Source organism: Ostrinia nubilalis, chromosome 27 (assembly GCF_963855985.1).
Source record: "Ostrinia nubilalis chromosome 27, ilOstNubi1.1, whole genome shotgun sequence".
In the NCBI taxonomy this organism is placed as follows: domain Eukaryota; kingdom Metazoa; phylum Arthropoda; class Insecta; order Lepidoptera; family Crambidae; genus Ostrinia; species Ostrinia nubilalis.
The window spans coordinates 1,459,434-1,482,274 of NC_087114.1; the positions used below are offsets into that span (position 1 = coordinate 1,459,434).

Here is a 22,841-nt window from a genome sequence, read left to right on the forward strand (position 1 = left end):
TTTGTCAGCGTATGCTCCCAATATAGGATAGAATGTTGGTGAATCATGAAGTTTGGGTCATGGTGGCTTTGGCAGCTATCCTAAAAAAACTGTCTGGCAAGGAGTTGGAATTGTCAAAACTCTCTGGCTGATGTGGAAACAACTTCTAATCATTGCCCAAATATTAAACATAAAAATCAGATTTTATGGTATAAAGTAAGTAGAATTACATTCTATTGAATATACAGAAAAAGCCACTGTAAAAGTTAGGTATAGTTTAAAATCTTAGATAAACACTTATTTAATTATTGACTTCCCCTTAACAAAACGCCAAATTAAGCGCTCGTTACTAACATGTGACGTACGTACATGTCAAGTTAAATCATTCGCCGTCTCTCTCCCACCCCTGTGTGAGAGTGAAACAACAATCAAATGTACGAACACATGCTTTGTGAGGGAGACATTTGGTATTTATGTTAAATTCACGGGAAAATCTAATTATTGAGGCAAAAGAAGTAAAACAATTTAAAACTTGACTTTTTACTGACTGTAGTAATCAATTATTTCATGAAAAATTTTACTAATGACTGAGTTTCTTGCGCTGCTTCTTCTCAGCCCTGGCCCATTTATTGTCCCGAAGCAGTGGTAGGGTTAATACTGGGACGTGTAAAAGTGCTTTTTAAAAGCCCATTTGCAAAAATAAATGAGATGAGTTTTTTTTTATGAGTTGTAGTTTTTATAGGTGTGGTTTTTTCTTCAACAAAAGACTAGACTTATAGTCGGCCGATAGTTGAGTCGTTCTGTTAATCAGTATGGAGATGACGTATGAAAGTGCGCACATTACACCGATTTGGTATCGACCGATTCTTCATACAAATTGGATTGCGCCGGGGGTTAATACTTTTTATTATCAAAAAATTTTTTTCACACTTACATTTCTACCTCTACCATTTCTATCAAAATCAAAGCATACAATTTCCAATATCGTTAAACCCCATAAGTTACCCCCCTTTTCACCCCCATTCACCCCTTACACCTGTAGTTCACTAATTAAGCTGTATTTACGTTCTATCGCGTTAACTTAATTGTGAAGCCATGAATCGCTTTGAATGATGCTTATGGGGGAAAAAAGGGGGGAAGGGGGGTGATAAGCGAAGAATAATGCAGGTAAGAAATTGGATTTTGAGTGGGTATTTATTGTAATGGCAATATAAGTGACACATACGAATAATAAGAAAATTGCCACTGTCTGGCCAGCGTGGGGAGTGTAGGCAAAGTCCTCCATTTGCCTCTAGTAAATTAGAGGGAGGCAGCGTCGGACGTCCACCTACAAGGTGGACTGACGACATCGTAACGGTAGCAGGGAAGCGCTGGACGCAGGCCGCTACCAATCGATCAACGTGGAAAGCATTAGGGGAGGCCTATGTTCAGCAGTGGACGTCCTATGGCTAAAATGATGATGATGATGAAATTAGAGGGTCGTGCTCCTACAGTGGAGACTAAATGACCTGATGACGATGATGATGGTGACACGAATAACTATAATAACTACAGTTACCGCCTATAGAATTTTGCCTTACCTCTTCCTCGGTTGTCTGAACAAAATCGCTATTAGTAAAATACCTAACTGTGTAAAAAGTGTCGTTTTAAGTTTTTACTTTTTACTTTTATGTGATGTACAGTAAAGAGTATCCCATCAAAAACAATACTTGTCAAAAAAACCAAGTCTCGCAACTCAGTTGTTCTACGGTAAAAAGTTGTGAGATCCATGTAATACCAAGTCCAGGCCAGGAAATCTTTAACGTTTTACATAAATTATTGACTTGGCCATCGCACTAAATAATTTAATTTACACGTGTTTTCATGCGATGGCCAAGTCAATATATTTATGTAAAACGTTAAAGATTTCCTGGCCTGGACTTGGTATTACATGGATCTCACAACTTTTTACCGTAGAACAACTGAGTTGCGAGACTTGGTTTTTTTGACAAGTATTGTTTTTGATGGGATCTCATTTCTTTTTGTATTTTGTAGACAGCAGTTATGTATCTAGAAAACTGGACCGAAATTGAAAAATTTTACTCGACTTGGCGGTTGCACTACCGTGCCCCCAAATCTCATTTCTTTTTGTATTTTGTAGACAGCAGTTATGTATCTAGAAAACTGGACCGAAATTGAAAAATTTCACTCGACTTGGCGGTTGCACTACCGTGCCCCCAAATATTTTAGTTTTTCCTTGATTCATACACCAAACACTACTTATATTCCAAATTTGAAGCTTCTAGGTCTGCTAGAAGTGCCTTAGAATTTTGATGATCGGTGAGTCAGTCAGTGAGTCAGTGAGTGACAAAATTAAGTAACTTTGACCCGTTATAATTCTTAAACTACTGGTTCAAATTGAATGAAATTTTAAATATACCGTGTCTTTACAATGCCTGCATAGCTAATGAAAATTCAGCCTTCTAGTTTTATCCACAACGAAGTTACAGGCGGTCGAAAATGGCCTGAATGGCTTCGAGAAAAGGATGGTACGGCCGTGCCGCTTTTTTGCTCGACTTGGTGGGGGCACTGCCGTGCCCCCAGATCTTATCGAAATCTTTATTTGTTTAGACTTTTATACAATAGATAGATACTTATAAATCTTCAAAATGTATCTACGAAATTAACCAGTCGGGACTTTTAAAAGGCTTTTACATTCTTTTTGCGCTTCGAGACAAACATTCGGCAAGTGCTGAGAAGAAGCGCCGCAACAAACTCAGTCACTATCTACCGGTTAAAATACTGCTCATTAACTTATCAACCGGTTAAAATTCTGCTCATTAACTTCCATATCACTTTACAAACCATTCTAAAACTATTTACCACTGAAAATATCACCTGTTAAACGTCTCAGATATTTGCAGGGCCCGTAAAAATGCTAGTTTATTTGCGAATGTATAATGTGGGCACATTATACACTGAGTGGAGCTGTAAAATGAGGGTATGTCTACGGAAAGTCTGCAGGCTTCATCATATTTATAGAGCAGGAGACAGGGTACTTAATAAATATTTTATTATACTACAAAATAGATCCTTAATTTCGAACTCCTTTGTTCTCCTCATTGATTTCTCTTTATGATGAATTATTTATTTAGCTTTTAATGCTACATGTGTACACAAGGTGAACTTAATGCCATAAGACATTATCTATCACTTACTTAATCTCTTGGCTATGCGGAAAAAAATCGTTTGCATGAGTCTTAAATTACCTATGATAGGTAACTAGTGCACGTCCACTATGGTATGACACAACTTTTATGCTAAAAATCTTGTCTAGTAATGAACAGAATCAGACATGAGGAGAAAGCAGTCAATGAAGTGGCAATGGGCATAGGACGTCCGCCCACAAGGTGGACAGACGACCTCAAAGGTAGGCGCTAGATACAGGCTTCTACCAAGCGGCCAATCTGGATCGTTATGGGATGCAGGGATTCCTGTGGCTAAAATGATGATGATGGTATTTTTTTAGATATCAAAAATATTAATTCTTAATACCTAAGGCACCCTGTCCCCTACACTACAAAGCCATATTGTCCCATTCGGCGCAGCGGACAAAACGCAAGTTGAACCTGAATCAAGAGACGGCGAACCATTTTGGGGTTCCTTGGGAAAACGATAAATCGAAGCCCATTAAAATATTATATTTAATATGGCTCCGATCGGTAGTCGGTCCACAGATGGGACAAAGTAGAGTGCCAAATCAGTCTTAAGTTATTGACATAATTAATATGAAATAGAGACGCTTCTGTAGCTGCGAACGAACGAGCTGCATTCGGTTCGCGAGCGAACATAAATGACGAGCAATTTTAGAACACTCGCTTCAACAGTTTCGTACTAAATGATCATTGTAGTTACAGTCTACTCGATTTCATTTTTTTCATTACCTACTAAATTGAAGGCGAGAGTGAATAAGCTCTACAGGGCAGATACATAGGCGATTATCACACTGCGCCGCGGTCCGCGTGATTTCATATAAAAAATCCCGCGCGCAGACGCGGTGTCAGTGTGTTGTGCCACGCGTGTTTTCTATACAAACTGAGGTACTTGCATTCAATGATTAAATCTGTCGTCCCGCGTACCGCGGCGGAGCGCGGTGCAGTGTGATAATCGCCTTAACATCAAGTGCAATTACGGGCAAATACCTGTCTTGTTCTGCATCAAAAAAATAAGAAAAATACCAGGAGCCTTTTTACACATTTTTTTCAACAGAATCAATTTTTTTTACTATACGGAACCCCTCACTTTAAACCTGCACACCCTTGCCTCCATTCCCTGGTCGGTAATGACTCGGCTCGCGGTCTGCCGCATTCTATTCCATGTCTTTGTTGCTGAAACTTGAAATGAGCATCAGAAATGACCAAAAAAACAGACAAGTACTTATATTGACGGCTGATGCAGTTGCTAGTTTCTTTTGTAAGGCTTTTTATGGCCAGTGTCTAAAGCCTGGTCCGTGAGCACGTTCGTTCGTTTCAGCCAAATGACGTCCACTGTTGGACAAAGTAAGGCCTCCCCCAAGTTTTAAGAATAAACGGTCCTACGCTGCCCGCATCCGGGTTCTTCCCGCGACCTTTACCAGATCGTCGAATGATATTGCAAGTACCTACCTAATTAAGTATGTAGGAATTACTAGCTTTCCGCCCGCGGCTTCGCCCGCGTAGAATTTTGTCTGTCACAGAAAAACTTTATCGCGCGCGTCTCTGTTTCAAAAACCAGGATAAAAACTATCCTATGTCCTTTCGCGGGACTCAAACTATCTCTCTGCCAAATTTCATCAAAATCGGTTCAGTGGCAGGCGTGAAAGCAAGACAGACAGACAAAGTTACTTTCGCATTTATAATATTAGTATAGATAGTTCTAGCACTTATCTCAGTTATAGATGACCCACACTGAACTGTCCCACCAAACTCAATGACAGGGGGGCGCTACCATCGTTCAACTAAATGGTTTCCAACATGGCAAAAATCGGAACCAGTGATCCGGTATTGACGGTGGCGCCCCACTGTCAATGTCATGGACAGGACAGTTCAGTATTTTGGAACTATAGTGCCTGAGGTATGGGAGCGGCATGAGGGATGACATTGACATATTATGACCTGTCAACAACAAGTCTGAAGCACATATTTTGAAGTCCCGTTGACGTTTGACGTTAAAAATACCCTCCCTTGTCACTCCCACACCTCAGACACAGGCTGAGTTACGCACTAGACCTAGAGTATCAGACATTCTAAAAATCTCGGATCAGCAGAGCCGGTACCATTGTGATATTTTTGCCTAAATCTATACTTCTATACTAATATTATAAATACGAAAGTAACTCTGTCTGTCTGTCTGTCTTGCTTTTACGCCTGTCACTAAACCGATTTTGTTGAAATTTGGCATAAAAATAGTTTGAGTCCCGGGAAAGGGCATAGGATAGTTTTTATCCCGGTTTTTGAAACAGGGACGCGCGCGATCTGGGGGCACGGCAGTGCCCCCACCAAGTCGAGCACGGCCGTACCATCCTTTTCTCGAAGCAATTCAGGCCATTTTCGACCGCCTGTAACTTCGTTGTGGATAAAACTAGAAGGCTGAATTTTTCTACGGTTACTCAGTTGTTCTACGGTAAAAAGTTGTGAGATCCATGTAATACCAAGTCCAGGCCAGGAAATCTTTAACGTTTTACATAAATATATTGACTTGGCCATCGCATGAAAACACGTGTAAATTAAATTATTTAGTGCGATGGCCAAGTCAATAATTTATGTAAAACGTTAAAGATTTCCTGGCCTGGACTTGGTATTACATGGATCTCACAACTTTTTACCGTAGAACAACTGAGTTGCGAGACTTGGTTTTTTTGACAAGTATTGTTTTTGATGGGATAAAGTTTTTCTGTGACAGACAAAATTCCACGCGGGCGAAGCTGCGGGCGGAAAGCTAGTATTACTATAAATAATATTAAAACAAGAATAAAAAGCTTTTTCAAAAAGCCCTCCATGTTTTCTTCCCATAAAGTTTTCTAAAAAGCTCACTAAATCAATTTCCCCATAGAAACACAAATTCATGGACATCCAAAAAGTACATAATCCCATCTTGTACAACTCAAATTATATGCACTCGAACTAACTAAAACTGTTGGAATCTGAATCTTATTGCATTGTGTTAAGGAGTCAGGTGACGGGTGCCTTAGGATCGTACGGAACCCTCGGGTGATAAATATTAATACCTACGTTTCGGTAATAGGAGTCAATTGGTGGTTGCACCTTTAGAATGTAGAGGGGGATGCGGAATGGGGTCAAAATGCTAATAAGTTTGCTTTAAAGAAAACATTGAAATACACGAAATAGTAATAACTCGAAAATAGATATATAAAAAGAGCTAAAGTTTATTTAATGGATTTTACTGGCTTTTGCCCGCGTGATATTTTGTCTGGAACAAAAAAAAACTTATCCGTTACAAAAACCGGGATGAAAACTATCCTATGTCCTTTCCCTGGACAAAAACTTTTCTAATACGAAAATTCATCAAAATAGGTCCAGCAGTTTAAACGAGAAATTATTGAAAAAAAAAATATTTTATTTCAAACAGAAACCTAAATATTTTTAAATTGTCTACCTACCTAGTAACATTTTATTGTAATTCCTCGTAAAAAATTAAAGAATGTGTTAGTATCTACCTATTCTTATTTTTTTCAGCCAACATTTTTTTTTATTGAACATCCGTATTTTCCCATTCTCCTTTCATAATTTCACGACATTTTATATTTTTTTTAACCCAAAAATGTGTACCACATTTTTTAACAAAAAAATTCTCCAAACCGACATCACCCTATACACCTCTGTCCCTGTCTTACGAACAAATCATAACCGGGGGTATTTATGCTCCCTTAGGGGCGTACTAAGTGATTTGTGGGTAGTCGCAAAGACTATTCCCACTTGAGGAGACACGCGACAGGTTTAGATAGAAGAAATATGGCTTCTTTTGGAATGTTTTAAAGTAGTGTCGATTTGGGGGGGTGAAATTTATTGGTGGACTGTTTTTCAATGTTTTATGGAATAGGAAAAAATTATAAGGTCTTGTGCTCAAAAATAGTGACTTACGCCCGTATTCACAAACAATACTATGAGGTCACACAGTGCGCGTGGACGACACACGAACCAATCACATAGCTCTATTCAACGCTGTGCGTTCGATTTGCTGGTTCACATAAGCATCGTTTGCGAATACGGGCGTGAGTTTCTTGCGCTGCTTCTTCTCAGCACTGGCCCATTTATTGTCCCGAAGCAGTGGTAGGGTTAATACTGGGACGTGTAAAAGTGCTTTTTAGAAGCCTACTTTCAAAAATAAAATGAGTTTTATGAGTTTACTAGCTTTCCGCCCGCGGCTTCGCCCGCGTGGAATTTTGTCTGTCACAGAAAAACTTTATCGCGCGCGTCCCTGTTTCAAAAACCGGGATAAAAACTATCCTATGTTCTTTCCCGGGACTCAAACTATCTCTATGCCAAATTTCATCAAAATCGGTTGCGAGGTTTAAGCGGGAAAGCGTAACAGACAGACAGACAGACAGAGTTACTTTCGCATTTATAATATTAGTTGGGATTAGCAGGACTAAGATTGTTTTTTAATATTTACATTTATAAAAAAATGTGATTCCATAACTTTTTTAAAGTCAGTTTTTTTTTGTATTTTTTCAAGTTTTCCTCAATCTGACACCAGAACACTAGTAAGAGTCCATTTAAAATTCCCAAGTTAAATTTCCGAACGCAACCCTTTAAAGACTGTACAGTGTACAGTGCTGTGTACAGCGCTGACAAAGGACCGTCTGTCTGTCCAGAACAATGCTCTCCCGCGGGCCAGTCGCAGATTAAAAACTCTTGCATTTGACACAATAGAATGGTGTACAGTAACGCCATTTTGTTGTCAGTCAATGGGTATAACATATCCTTTAATCTTTTGGTAACTTAATAATTTCATAAAATACAACCATCATTTAGTTTTGTTGACTTAAGAAGTTGAACTGTCTGTTTTAAATCGTTGTCAACCTGAAGAGGTCCTGCTTTGTAATGTCTATAGATGTAAGTTTACAATTCAAAATAGTTTTTCACTTTTTTATAAAAGATAAGCTTCGTTAAACTGTCATTGGATCTGCAACGAAAAAAATCAGAAGAAAATGTGTAGAGTCTTTAGTTAAGAATTGATTGCTTTTGGACATAAATATTTAGGAACAAAAGTTTAAAAAAAAATTAACAGTGTGCACAGCAGTAAGTATTAATCAAGAGATAAATAGGGAATAATCCCACATACTTTTCCCAACCCAACCAGTGAAATTTTAGTAGTCCTGGGAGATAGTTTAAAATTCTGGATACGATTCACCAGATTAAATAAAATAAAAATAATTTCTTATCCTTCTTTACAGAAGAATGGTCTTTCTGAACCCGCGTACACTACACATTTACTGAGATGAGAGATTACAAAATATATAGATATAGGGCACAAAAGACCGCGTTATGGGAGCCCATGAATACTAGCTTTCAGATGAAAGTGAAAATAATTTGTCAGCCATTCATCTCAGACATCTAGACGCGTTGTGATCTACGTAATAACGGGCCAGACTATTTTGTGGGTGTTTTTTTATTTTTATTATTCATAGCTGTTGGAGCGGGACTATTCCCACCTCTCGTTCCCACCACTGCAACTCCTGTGTAGCCAGCATCTACAGCTTGACCGCCACAAAAACCCAACCAATGAAGGTCAAGTTTGTCCCGGGAGAAAGTTAAACTGTCATTGGACCCGCAACGAAATTAATCAGAAGAACATAGGAGGAATTCGAAATTAAGGTTCGACTTCCCTCCATTGCAAAAGTGGATGACAGATGACAAACAAAGGTTCATAGCTGTTGGAACTTGGATATTAATGGAAGTAGTTTGTGTGAACGTTTTCGATGTTTCGTTATTTCTTTATTTTGCTTTTAAATCCCCACTAGGTGGACCGACGATCTGGTGAAGGTCGCGGGAGGTGCCTGGATGCGGGCGGCGCAGGACCGGCTGTGGTGGAAATCCTTGGGGGAGCCCTTTGTCCAGCAGTGGACGTCATTTGTCTAAAACGACGAAAATGTTACTGACCAATTTGGGCTATATTTCACCGGGACACCATGGCGGCGCAACCAGTCGCCCGCTACCAACAAAATGTATGCAGCTTTGCGCAACCAAACGGACACCAGGTGAGTAACTCTCTATAGAGCTGTATACATTTTGTTGGTAGCCGGCGACTGGTTGCGCCGCCATGGTGTCCCGGTGAAATATAGCCCTTACTTTTGAAACGTCTCTCCAAGCTAGTATTGAGGACAACAACCCCAAGAGTTGTCTGGAAGGGATCGCTTCTCAGCAATTAGACCGCCTAAATTCTTTATTATGTCAATTTTATGTGGTATACAATAGACTAAAGAATATCTATCTATCTATCTATCTCACCCAGTTCCCAAAAAGGGTCTGATTGATAAAAATGGCTCCCAAAACATAGTCAACTCTTTGGCCCCCTCCTAAGGGACCCGTTTGTCTGCCCGCATTAAGGGGTTCCACAATTGTTTATCGCGACGCCCGTAAAGGAGATTTGTGGGGTTCCTTAGGTGCCGATGACGAAAGAAGTAGGTAACGGATCTTTCAAATAAGGGCCCTTTCCCACGGCGATCCAGTTTTGCGGGATACAGTAATACAGGAATTCAAAAAATAGACTGTCGTTTGAACACTCTGTTTGAAATTCGATTGTAAGTTAGAACGGATCGGTTTTTTGTGGGACACTGCAAACGGGATGTTTGTGTGAATGTTAATATTGAAACACGTATTATACTAAACTGGATCCTGAAAAAAACTGGATATCTCTGTGGGAAAGAAGTTTTAGTTTGCGGTCTTGCAAACCAAGACGGACTCTCCGGGCGTCCGATACAAAACGTTTAATTTGAAAAGAGTCTAAATAATTCAATTTAAACTGACTTAATTTGTTTTAATTACGAAACTTACCGTTTCTCGATAGTTGCCATCGTCGAAATCTGCAAAACAAAACGAATAATTATTATAAAATATTTTACAAAATTTTCTTTTGATATAATGATTCGATTTTCTTTTATGTTTAGGTTATTAATCATACCATTTCCATTCATTCCCGTCAAGCTGCTCAAATGCCTCGTCAATGTGTCGTCCCATAGGCGCCTGTAACAATAATATTATTACTATCAAAAGAGACGTGGTCGCTTACTATGATGGGCCTCATTAAGTAGTTCACTCAACGGGCGAAGGAGCGGGCTATGCTCGGAGTTTCCCTACGTGATCGAATCGGAAATGAGGAGATCCGCAGTAGAACCAAGTGAACGATATGGCCCGCAGAATTGCTAAAATCAAGTGGCAGTAGACGGGGCACATAGCTCGCAGAGAGAAAAAAGTTCTCGAGTGGCGACCACAGTCCGGAAGACGTAGTGTGGCAGGCTTCGAAGAGCTTGTGAATGTCGCGGGAAGTGCCAGGATGCAGACAGCGTAAGACCAGGCGCTGTGGAAATCCTTAGAGGAGGCCTTTGTCCAGCAGTAGACATCTTTGGGCTGAACCGAACGAAATTTTCAGAAGGCGCTGGATGCAGGCCACTACCAATCGCGCGACATGGAAATCATTAGTGGAGGCCTATGTTCAGCAGTGGACATCCTGTGGCTGAAATGATGATGATGATGAATGGAAACATTATACCTCTCATCATCTTTACACCCCCTCTGTATCAAGTCAATCTTCCTCTTCAAGACATCGCTACCCTCCCTTGGTTTCTTCCCCGGCATCAGGTTAGGGTGGCCTGTCTTGGCCACCATGGGAACTGTCCTGAACAGCACCATGAAGGCCACCAGCACAGAAATGAGGAAGAGAATCCCGAGACAGGCTATGCAGGTGTATTCTGAGCTGACGATCTTCTTTAAGCTGGAAGAAAGAGGTTACACACATATTAATAATATTGTCAACTTGCCAATCCTTTTGTGAGCAGTGCTCTCTTTAGTTTTTTAAGATGTTGTTAATGTTTATTGTTACTTAACTATTTAATTAGGTAATAAGGTATAAAACCTGTGTAATTAAATAAAATAAATAAATTAACGTCCGTAAGCACAAACGATGCTTGCTTAGCAGCAAATCGAACGCACAGCGTTTAATAGAGCTCTGTGATTGATTCGCGTGTCACCGTGAAATGCGCACTGTGAGACCTTATAGTAATGTTTGAAATACTTACGCACATGAGACGCATGAGCAAGTATCTTCTGACCGCTTATTCTGATTGTCACCCTACGATAAAAACATAATAAATTGTAGTAAAAATAGTAATCAGAATTATATTTTTTATTACTAAAGTATGTCTTACTTACCCAAAACCACCAGCTATCCTTCTTGTCTCCTTGAAATGGCTGTAACAAATAATTAGAAATTACTTACTAAAATGTAGAGTCAAGTATTGAAACTATTAAAAGTATGTTCTTTCTTTGAAATTTATCGCTGTGCATTATTTGCGCTAATCTAGCTTTTTACATAAGAAAATAGGAATTCGCTTTTGTTTGCGGGTTTGCCTGTTTTGATTAAGTTTATTCTTTCACAAAGTTTTTATCGTCATTTCTTCCACTTTATCATCATCAGGCCTGCAGGAACACCTCCGATGTACGAAAGGCAAATGTAAGACTTGGTCTACCTACTTTCCCCATGCTGGTGAGATGGGTTAGGGAGTGATGGTAACATATTTTTCCCTCAGTAGCCTTTTTTTCTTTTTTTTTTATTCACAACGCGGAAGCTCTTGGCCTGTATCTCACCTGATGGTAAGTGATGATCAGGCCGAAGGTGGAAGCGAGCTTCACCCGGAATCCTCAACCACAGAGAAACTGGCTATCTTACCTCTAACTGCCGGAACACAACAATGCTGTTAACATTGTTGTTATGGCGACATATTAGGTAAGATGGTGGTAGCTAGCCAGGCGGACTTGAAACAAGCCCTACCACCAACCAAACCGAACAGAAAATTCTGCCCCCACTGGGAATCGAACCCGGTACCTCTGCGTCTGAAGCAGGTGGTCTAACCACTAGACCACAGAGGCGGTTGAGGCCTCTACTCTCCGTTAAACAATAGTGACTGAGTATCATGCGCTGCTTTTTCTCAACACTGGCCCATATTTTTGTCCAGAAGCAGCGGTAGGGCTGGGAAATGGGAAAAGTGCTCTTTGACAGCCTACGTATAGGAAATAAGTTAATGATTTTTAATTAGGTTATTTTTTATTAGCTTAATACTCACAATGCTCTGGCTTCTCTCGTTGAAGTCCTTCAGCCTCTGCTCGTGAGCCACCTTGTACTGCACGCTGCGCTTGTTCTTCTCCGAACTGCTGGAGTCACAGGATCTCTGCCAAGAATGTGCATACTGTTCACATAATTACGTAAGCTTCATAAGGTCTTTACAGACAAATGTCATCCACTGCTGGACAGAGGCCTATCCTAATGATTTCCACAGCGACCTGTCCTGTCCTGCGGCTCCCGAATCCAGGTGCGTAAACTTCACCAGATGGTCAGTCCACCTAGAGGGAGGCCTGCCCACCCTACGTTTTCCGGCTCGTGGTTACAACTCGAGAATTTTTCTGACTGAAAACCAACCTGAGAAACCATGTTCCTAGCTCATACCAGTACAAAATCTTATAGTGTTTTGAAAAAGAGGCTGACATTATATAGTCACCGAGTTTTTTGCGTTGATTCTTCTCAGCACTGGCCCATATCTTTGTCAGCCAACTTACAAAAACAAATCAATTTGATTTCATGGAAGGCAGTTAGCTGACAAATAGAGGAGGTATATTAAAAGGTCTAATTTTCCATAATTATTATGTACGAAACCCTAAAAGTTTTATGTTGATGAAGAGCAGTCTTCAAGTCTTAGTAAATGAGTAATTAAATACAAAACCATAGGTATAAATAACTTACGTTGACTCTGTTTGTTTTGGATCTTGATCCAGAATACTGCCTTCTCTTTCTGTTCTCTTGTTTCTCTTTCAGCAAATTTGCTTTTTCGGGATCGCTGTAGATAAAAAATCATCAGTTCATTCAGTCTCCACTGCAGGAGCACGACCCTCTAATTTACCAGAGGCAAGAGTATTTGGCCTACACACCCCACGCTGGCCAGTCGGGTTGGGGAGGCCTTAAAGCCTTAAAGTGAATATTAATATTTTTACTTACTTGTTCTCTCTCTGAATCATTTCCTTGAAGACTTTCAAAACTGGGGACTGGGTTTCTTTGTCCGATTTCTTGCCATGTCTGGAAGAAAAAACTATTTAATTTCATCATCATTTCAGCCACAGGACGTCCACTGCTGAACACAGGCCTCCCCCAATGATTCCCACATCGCCCGGTTGGTAGCGGCCTGCATCCAGCGCCTTCCTGCTACCTTTATGTATAATTTATTAAGATCAGCTTTCGCCCACAGCTTCATTCAAGTTTTTCACAGAAAATCATAAAGCTTATTTGTAATGTTTAATTGTTTTGAAATAAGTTTAAAAAATCGTACCTTTTGTTATCAATTTCCATATTTTTCTAGTTGACATTTGACAAGTTTTGATCGTTACTCTTTTTTAAAAGCTACTGGTCAAAGAGTTTTTATTGAGAGCCAGATTTTTATTTACAGACTTACGCCCGTATTCACAAACATTATGAGGTCTCACAGTGCGCGTGGACGCACATGATGACACACGAACCAATCACAGAGCTCTATTCAACGCTGTGTGTTCGATTTGCTGCTTCACTTAAAGCAACCATCGTTTGTGAATACGGGTATTAGAGCCCAATCAAATCGATTTTCTCAAGTTATACTTACGCCCTTGCCCGATCAGAAAACTTCGATATACGATTACCATATTTTACCTAAACCTTATGTAACTCACAGGCATCAAACCCTGGACCTCCCGAAGGGAAGGAATAGCAATTATTTTCTCATACACATCGTATTAAATATTATTTTATTGCCCACTCATAGTGAGGTGCCGCCGTTTCGGATAAGGATACGAAAATTGATACCTCTTATCATACGAATGCATTTTGAACGGTGTGACCTAGTGGTTCAAGAATCGAACACTCTTGATCAGAGATTGGGGGTTCGATTCCTATATAGTGCCAATTAATTGAAACTTTGTCGTGCGAGATATTAGATAAGATATTAGTCAAAGTCAAATCTTTGTTTGTATAGACTAATTAAATAGTACTTACAAATCGTCAAATATTTTGCTCTTATGGAGGCTCTACAGTATAATGTATCATACAATCTTTTTACTTTTGAGCGCTTTGAGACCAACATAATATTTGGCAAGTGCTGAGAAGAAGCGCCGCAACAAACTCAGTCACCACTGTCTGCCGGTTGATCAAAATAAGGGTACAACAAAATCATTTCAGTAGTTTTTGCTTGACAGAGAAAGAATTATACATTCTTCAAGTATTTTGAAGATGGATACCTACATGATAGGTCAATTTGCAATTACGAGTTTTTTTTTTATCCACAACGAGGAAGTTCTTGGCCAGTATCTCACCTGATGGTAAGTGACGATCAGGCCGAAGGTGGAAGCGAGCTTCACCCGGAATCCTCAACCACGGAGGAACTGGCTATCTTACCTCTAACTGCCGGAAGACAATAATGCTGTTAACATTGTTGTATACTAATTTTCTTCCAAAGTATATTCCCCAACTATTCCCATCACTACGAAATACGCAATTCGTCTGAGTGTACACCTCCGCGTGGTTTATAGCCACTTTATTTTTGAAGTACGACTGTACTAAACATGTTGTTAGCCCCTGAATGGCCCAGTAAAATGGGATAGCAGTTATGGACCGAATAAACTTCGTGCAGCAATTTGTTATTGAAATTAAAGGTAGGTATAAAAAGGTAATGGTGTTTTTTCTCTTGATCTGGTCAGGGGTTTGAGTCTTGGGGGATAGAAAGAAGGTTGCTAAATTAATTTACCTAAGTCTGTCGCCATAACATTGCCATAGCATTGTTGTGTACATACATTTGTTTTGTGATTTCATACATTTATATTATACCTTCTTCATCATCATCATCGTTTCAGCCACAGGACGTCCACTGCTGAACATAGGCCTCCCCCAATGATTTCCAAACTGACCTGATGGTAGCGCCCTGCATCCAGCGCCTTCCTGCTATATTTATGAGGTCGTTTACTTTGTCCACCTTGCGGGTGACATACACTTATCTATATCTATAAAAGCGAAAGGTCACTGACTCACTCACTCATCACGAAGTCTCAGAAACTACAAGTGCTAGGAGTCTCAATTTTGCATGGGGGTTCCTTTTAGAACGTAGGTGCTCACTAAGACGGGATTTTGCAAAATTCAAACCCTAAGGAGGTACAACAGGATTGACGCGTACGAAGTCGCGGGCAGCCACTAGTTTATATCGTCAGTGGAGTTCTAAAAATGCGTAAGTCAAACATTTACATTTTGCATGAAATTAGGTACCTACTTGGAAAAATACACTTCAGTCTTCATCCAATGGCATGAAAATGTTAAAACCGTCAAAAAATATTTTCTGAACTTCACTCGATTTATAAGAAACTAGCTTTTGCCCGCGGTTTCACCCGCGTGTAATTGAGTTTGTCACAGATCGTCATAAATTATTATTCTGGGTTATAAACAATAATACTGTAAAGTTTCATCAAAATCCGTTCAGTAGTTTTTGCGTGAAATAATAACAAACATGTTAACATCCAGACATCCATAAAAAACTTTCGCATTTATAATATTAGTAAGATGAGTTCAAATTAATACTCTCACATGGCAAAATGTAGGTAGGTAGGTATTGGCTCCGTGCACGATTACAGCGCCAACTAGCGTCCACAACTTTGTGGGCTCTGTCACATTGACATTTAGGTCGTTTATTTGTGAAAAAATATCGAAATGAAAAAGTAACAAATATTTTCGACTAATAAATTGTTGTGATACCACGATTTGGGTGGAAAAAAGGTTTTGAAATCATTTAGGTCATTCAAATCAAATGAGGCAAGTCCGAAAAGTGTGTTTAATTTTGATTGTGTCAGGGTTTGTTTACTTTATTTATAGTTGTAGTTTTACAGTAAAACAAAAAGAAAAAGCTACTTTAACGGTTTCTTCTTCTTAACTTTAACAACAGTAAATATATTTAAATGTTCCTGTATCGCTAGTAATAAATTAAATGTCGTTTTCAGATCGAAATGAGTATTGTTTTGAAGACCGGGTTTGTGTGTGTTACAATATCAAATTCCAACCACAAACCATATTTAAAGGAAAGTTGTTGATATTGGCAGGACAAGTCCGAGATGTAGAAGAATTAAGAACAAAACAAGGGCAGAGTTCAATAATTCACGCTCTCATCATAAGGCAAACATCTGTGCACAACAACTACTGTGACTCGTTTTTGTACTACCACATTGTATAGTCTAGTTATTTCCAAATTGTAAACGGCTATTAAACCAGCCCTATCGAAATACAGTCCACTCTTTTATTTAAGTTCCCAGCAGGACCCTTTTCATGCGATTAATTAATGATATTAAAATGTATTATGTAGAATCGCTTTGCAATTGACAGATACATCTGATTACAGAGCTTACATTATTTCTACTTTTGACCACCATGAGCGCTGCCATAGATTATGTTACCCCCACCTAGTACTTCGCACCCAGCGAATAGTTTCAGGCTTCGTATTTTCTACTCCATATTTTCAGCCAGTCTCCCGAAGAAATGTAAAATATAATATGTATTCCAACAAAGACAGAAACTACGGCCGCCATATTAGCCTCGGAGGGTAGAGTCCCGAGGGACCGCTCATAAACATGTTTACATGTAGGGAACTACATGTTTTGGATACTTTATTGTTTCTACCTCGTCTCAATGTCAACAGGTACATAATTTATAAGCACACGTTTGACTTTTTTTGCAGAACAAGGCAGGTATTTGACCGCGATCGCCACTGATGTTAAAATTATATGAGATGCAGTCTAGGTACATACCTGCCCTGTAAGTAATTCTCACCTTGAAGAGGTCCAGATTATAGTGTTATTGTAGTCAAATCTATTGTAAAAACCTATTAGAAGTAAGAGCATATGAAACTTGACATTGAATGGACAGACCAACACTAAAAACTATTTTTTTATGGATTATAAGGCTGGTTTTAGAGTAGGCGCACACCGTTGATTTTTCGTCGGCCGATAGTTTAGTCGGGCAGTTGATCAGTATGGGCATGTATGGGAGTGCGCACACTACGCCGATTTGATTTGGCCGATTCTTCATACAAATTAAAATCGGGCACAACTATCGGCCAACTAAAAATCAACGGTGTGCGCCTACTCTTAGTGTCACGCGGAATGTCAGTGCGGATCGCTCCGCACAGCCGATCTATATGAACTGCTAGGGAGCGAGCGGTTCCTCCGGACCGCATTACTCTAAAACGCTCCCTAGAAGTTCATACAGATTGGCCGTGCGGAGCGGGTCCGCACCGGACGGTCCGCGTGACACTAAAACCAGCCTTAGTAATTTGTATTTCACAAATTAGTAATAGTCCTGTTAATCCCTCGGGGTAAGCTAAATATGCTTGTGTTACGAGTGGTCTCACCAGAATAGAATAGAAAATCAATAAGGTGTAAAAAATACTATTCCCCAATTCCTCCTTTTGTTGAAGACGGTTAAAAACTGGTCTGATCCGAAATAATGTTAGGTGCTGAAATAAAATAAATTTTGCAATATCCTGTTGTAACTAAGCTTTAAGTTTACTAAGGTACCTGCATGCCAAATTTCAAGCGTCTAACTTAAGCGGTTTAGATTTTTCATACAAAAGGATTTTCCCGCTAATTCCCGTGCCCGTGGGAATTCCTAAGTATACTATAACCTGCCCAGGAGTATGAAGAATAATGGTACCAAGTTTCGTTAAAATCCGTCGAGTAGTTTTTGTTTCTATCAGGAACATACAGACAGACAAAAATTTTACTGATTGCATTTTTGGCATCAGTATCGATCACTAATCACCCCCTGATAGTTATTTGAAAATATATTTCATGTACAGAATTGACCTTTCTACAGATTTATTATAAGTATAGATTACCTATTATTGTTATTTTTTATTGTGCTAATTTATTGTTTCTTTTTTTTATGTGCCAAATAAATTATACTTTCTTTCTTTCAAGACAAATCATAGGAGCCCAAACTCGATAGGGTTACATTGTTTGGTCACAGAGTTCCTATGGCGACCTTCCTGCTCCTTCATCAGACAAGCTATATGACGTCATTATACATATTGCATTATCATCTTGTATGAAAAATTTCGACTCAATTGGTTTTCAGGAAGTGGATCTTATTCAGCTACATCAAAACACTACCCCCCAAAACTGCAATAGGGTAAAAAACCTAAAACCGTCCAATATGAACAAATTAAATTACCCCAGCCATAACAGCTCCCACCGCGAATCGAACTGTAGACCTCCCTGCCCGACTGTAATTTACGACCATCTGTCACTCACATATTAGCCGCTAGGGCTGGCGCTCAGAAGAAAATGTAGGTGTTATTTTTGTTTGAAAAATAAATTGAAAAAATAAAAATAAAATTATGATCATAAACTTTATAACTAACATGTAACATTGTTTCCTTTATTTTTATAATTTTCCGATTTATTTCAATTAGACGACTTCATCAAAAGTGTATGTTACAGGTTACGATAAGTAAAACAAAATGGCTTTATGATTTTGCAATTATTTTTCCTAAAACTTAAAAGCCACAATGTAAAGATATGATAAGACACACTTTAGTTAGATAACCTATTTCAATTGCATTCATAAGTTATAGCGGAGATGAACAGGCCTGCTGAAACGAACGAATATTTTTAGTATTTCTTAATTTTTTTTTGTCCAGGTCAAGGCATGATGGGCAATGTATAACCTAATTTCTATAATTGCATCCTGAAGCTATTTTTTTAAATTCAATATTTTTTTCAGCTTTTATTACATGACTACGAGTAGGTACATAAAACATAAAATATTTATTTACACACAAAAACTAAAGAAATCACACACAAAGAGACTATACAGTTAGAAGATCCTAAACTTATTTTATTTTATCTTATTTTCGACAGTTTTCCTTAGTGGCAACCCTGCGGCAATGTTCCCGAGTGTTGCCAGCTCGTTCCTTATTCACCGCGACATTTACATTCCGCGCGCGGATCACTTGACCTGCGTCTGAAACCCATCTTCTAATTGGCGTGTACACGGTGCTTTTGGTAAAAAAATAAAAGAAAATAAGAAAAACTGACAAAGGATTAAGTATTTCATCTTTTTGTGTTTCCTTTTTTTAAAGCAACTACATAGGTTTCTTCAGGATGATTGTCTTGCGTCTGAAACCAATTTTCTAATTGGCGCGTACACGCTGCTATTGGTAAAAAAATAAATAAAAGAAAACAAGAAAACATCAATGTTAGTATGAAAACAAGTAGAAGTGACGAAAATGTTAGTATTTCTTTTTTAAAGTAACCAGGTCTTAGCATGTTTGTTCTGCGACTGAAAGATTTCTTCTAATTTACGTGTACACGTTGCTTTAAAAAAATGAAAGAAAATAAGAAAAACTGACAAAGGATACAAGTATTTCATCTTTTTGTACTTCCTTTTTTAAAGCAACTAGGTTTCTTGAGGATGATTGTCTTGTGACTGAGACCCATCAGAAGATGGGTCAATTAGAAAATTGACGTGTACACGCTGCTTTTGGTAAAAAAAATAAAAGAAAATAAGAAAAACTGACAGGAATATATTTTTTTGTTTCTTTAAAAGCAGCCAGGTCTTAGCATGATTGCGACTGAGATATTTTCTTTTAATACGTGTACACGCTGCTTTTGATAAAAAAAAGAAAAGAAAAAGAAAACAAGAATGTAAGTATTTATTTTTTAAACCAGGGTTCATGCCTATTGTATGAAATTAATTACATTTTATTAACCTCAACCTAGAAAAGAAGTCTGAAAAACAAATAAAAATCGTGATTATTCTTTTTTTTTTTGCTATTTTAAATCAAAACGTAAACAAAGATAAAAGCTTTTGCGTTTCATTTCTACTGAAATCATAACCCTCCTTTTGTTTTGCCGTAGTCGGGTAAAAATGGAAAGACACGGGTCTTACGACATTTATTAATGAGTAACAAGTAACATTTCTATTTCTATTTTAGTTAAATTGTAAACAAATGTAAATCAATTCAATCAGTTAAAAATTTTTACGTAACTACACAACAAATTAAACAAAAAAATGCAAAAAAGTTAAGCAATCTTACAAACTATTTTCCCAATTAGCCAACACATCTCCTAACGTGGTAATGGCCAAACTAATAGAATAAAAATCGATTACCACAATTCAATTACGAACCGGATCACCCGAGAACCAGCCACGGTCCGGATAACCGTGATCCGTTAGATCCGTTACGAGGGTCGTAAACCGGATGGTTTACCTTAAGGTCGAAGGTGAGGGGACCAATACTGGTGGTATTACCCTACAAATAAGGATAGCGTGGGTTACAAGCGGCAGCGGAGAGAGATTTTTGGCATATTTTTATCATTTTAAATTTTTTAACCGACTTCAAAAAAGGAGGAGGTTATTTGGAATATTTTTACGACTAAAATGTAGTTTTAAAAGTTTAACAAGCAAATTAAGTAAATTATGTTCCAAAAGTTAATCACAGGGGGTGTATGACAATGCAATAAGATAGTTTACATCACCGTTCTTTAAATCCTTTTTAGCTGCAGTCAAAATGCAGCCGAACTTAGCACATTATGGAATTAATTTTTAAACTAAGTACCTAATGATTAATCTTCTTTGGGTTCTTCGATGGGTCTTCTTTCTCAAAAAACAGTCAAGCCATCAGTCCAAAAAACTTCTTATAGCCGCCCTACTGCCATTGCTACGGCAGTTGTTGCCACTTTTTTAACTGTATCTATTTTAGTGTAAGGCTGGGTTGCACCATCTGCAAACTGTGGAATGGACTGTCGTCTGCGGTGTTTCCGGACGGATACGACCTGCAAGCTTTCAAGAGGAGAGCGTATCTTCACCTTAAAGGCCGGCAACGCACCTGTAACGCCCCTGGGTCTGCGGGTGTCTATGGGCGACGGTAATCACTCACCATCAGGTGATCCGTCTGCTCGTTTGCCTCTTTTCACATAAAAAAAAAACTAACTTAACTTTAACAAACATCAAAAGTCTGTCAAACTCCATACAAAGGCACCGGTTATGGATAGTCACGGTTAAAATATCTTTTCGCCGTCATAGTTCTTCGGCCGATCCCATGTTTAGTTTTGCTTGCAATTCTCCTATCCGCTGTATCCCATGACTTATGGCGGTTTCGATATAGCCTGTATCGATGGGTAATGTGTCGGAGTGAGACATCGCGCCGGTTTTACGATTGTGGCTTTTTTATGGTGTCATCCAAAGTGCGGCGGTGAGCATTGGCTGTTGGAATAAGACTTTCATATTTTAAAATTTTGCGAAAATATTACCTATTTTATTTAATCGATTTTTATTCTGCTTTAGTATTGTTTGTTATCTTTTTAGTTTAATAATCATGTTTGCTTAAATTTAAATAAACAAACTATTGTTATTTCATCCTCTTACGTAAGTGGAGCTGTCCTAAGAAATATAGTAATCTTAATACTACAAAAAAGGCTAAAATTTAAATATCTGTAAAATTAAGATAGAAACTATTTTATTTGGCACTAAATAAACAATCAATTTAACAACTAATTTAATAAATGCGACTGGATGGAACTGCTCAGTTACACTTTTTCTTTCATTGTAAATTGTTTTAATATGATTAACTCATATTTCTGTCTTTTTTTTTCTATATAACCTTTATTTGTCTTGTGATGTTCATCGCAATAAATGTTTCGTTCTTTCTTTCAAAATTGGAGTAGGACGAGTGCCAATACACATCGTGCTTAGTACAAACGGCTTGGCGGTTAGAGATCAAAACAAAAACATGGTGACATCTTCCAATGACTATCTCGGCTGTAACAACCTCGTATGACTTCAATTTTGTCCTGGCTTAGGATTACAACGTCTAGAATAAAGTAACTGTAACATGGTGAGACTGGGCGGGAGACGTAGCGCCATGTTGGGAAATTTTATTTTATAACTAGCGGCCACCCGCGACTTCGTACGCGTGGATCCCGTTTTACCCCCTTAGGAGTGGAGTTTCGTAAAATCCTTTCTTAGCGGATGCCTACGTCATAACATCTACCTGCATGCCAAATATTTTCTGCCCGATCCGTCCAGTGGTTTGGGCTGTGCGTTGATAGATCACTATGTCAGTCAGTCAGTCAATCAATCAGTCAGTCAGTCATCTTTGAGTTATATATATTTAGTTAGATAAATAAATGAAAATAAAGTAGGTATATAAGTAGAAAGAAATAATACGTAGCCACCTTCCAAACACGCTTTTCACTCGCATCACTTCAAAACATACAGTATTGTACTCCATGCAAACATTGCACAGAAAATACATTGCACAAACACCCAGATATTTCAGGCGAACAGCTTTCAAATCCGTCCGCTTCCGGTTTGTATTTATATTCGAAGCACAATCGGTTCCGCGATAAATGGAATTTAAAAGCTTGGGAAAGCTCGCGGTGTGACGGCTGTGTTAGAGAGGGAACCAAAGTTATTGGAATCATAGAGAATAAGCTTTGATTTAGACAAGTTAGTAATAATTACTTACTCAAAATCATAGTATCTATGTCGCAGTGACAAAATATGTGCGACTCTCGTAAAAATAGCACTAAAATATGCATTTGGCGGTAAAA

At 38.6% G+C, this 22,841-nt stretch overlaps 2 protein-coding genes across 2 annotated transcripts in view; both read right to left on the bottom strand.

Moving 5' to 3' along the window:
* Nucleotides 1-10,037, bottom strand: part of LOC135084960 (uncharacterized) — a 27,104-nt gene extending 17,067 nt beyond the window's left edge. Inside the window, exon 1 of the mRNA XM_063979716.1 lies at nucleotides 10,014-10,037. The gene's annotated coding sequence lies outside the window, so the exon portion shown is untranslated. The remainder of the gene's footprint in view (nucleotides 1-10,013) is intronic.
* On the bottom strand, nucleotides 8,885-13,616 carry LOC135084777 (uncharacterized). The gene is made up of 11 exons (XM_063979516.1): nucleotides 13,553-13,616; nucleotides 13,225-13,302; nucleotides 12,973-13,066; nucleotides 12,299-12,403; nucleotides 12,061-12,204; nucleotides 11,388-11,426; nucleotides 11,255-11,307; nucleotides 10,729-10,950; nucleotides 10,141-10,202; nucleotides 10,014-10,042; nucleotides 8,885-8,890 (listed from the first exon to the last, which is right to left on the bottom strand). Exons 1-11 carry the CDS (start codon nucleotides 13,570-13,572, stop codon nucleotides 8,885-8,887), a joined length of 852 nt encoding a protein of 283 aa, XP_063835586.1. The 5' UTR covers nucleotides 13,573-13,616.
* Between the last annotated feature and the right edge of the window lie 9,225 nt (nucleotides 13,617-22,841).

Excerpts from the sequence above, each read along its gene's own strand:
- LOC135084777 (XM_063979516.1), bottom strand. The coding sequence starts at position 13,572 with ATGGAAATTGATAACAAAAG. Across the intron at positions 12,205-12,298 it reads ACGAGAGAAGCCAGAGCATT|CCCTACCGCTGCTTCTGGAC; the intron begins GTGAGTATTAAG and ends CCCATTTCCCAG. Across the intron at positions 10,203-10,728 it reads GGGTGTAAAGATGATGAGAG|GCGCCTATGGGACGACACAT; the intron begins GTATAATGTTTC and ends TTATTGTTACAG.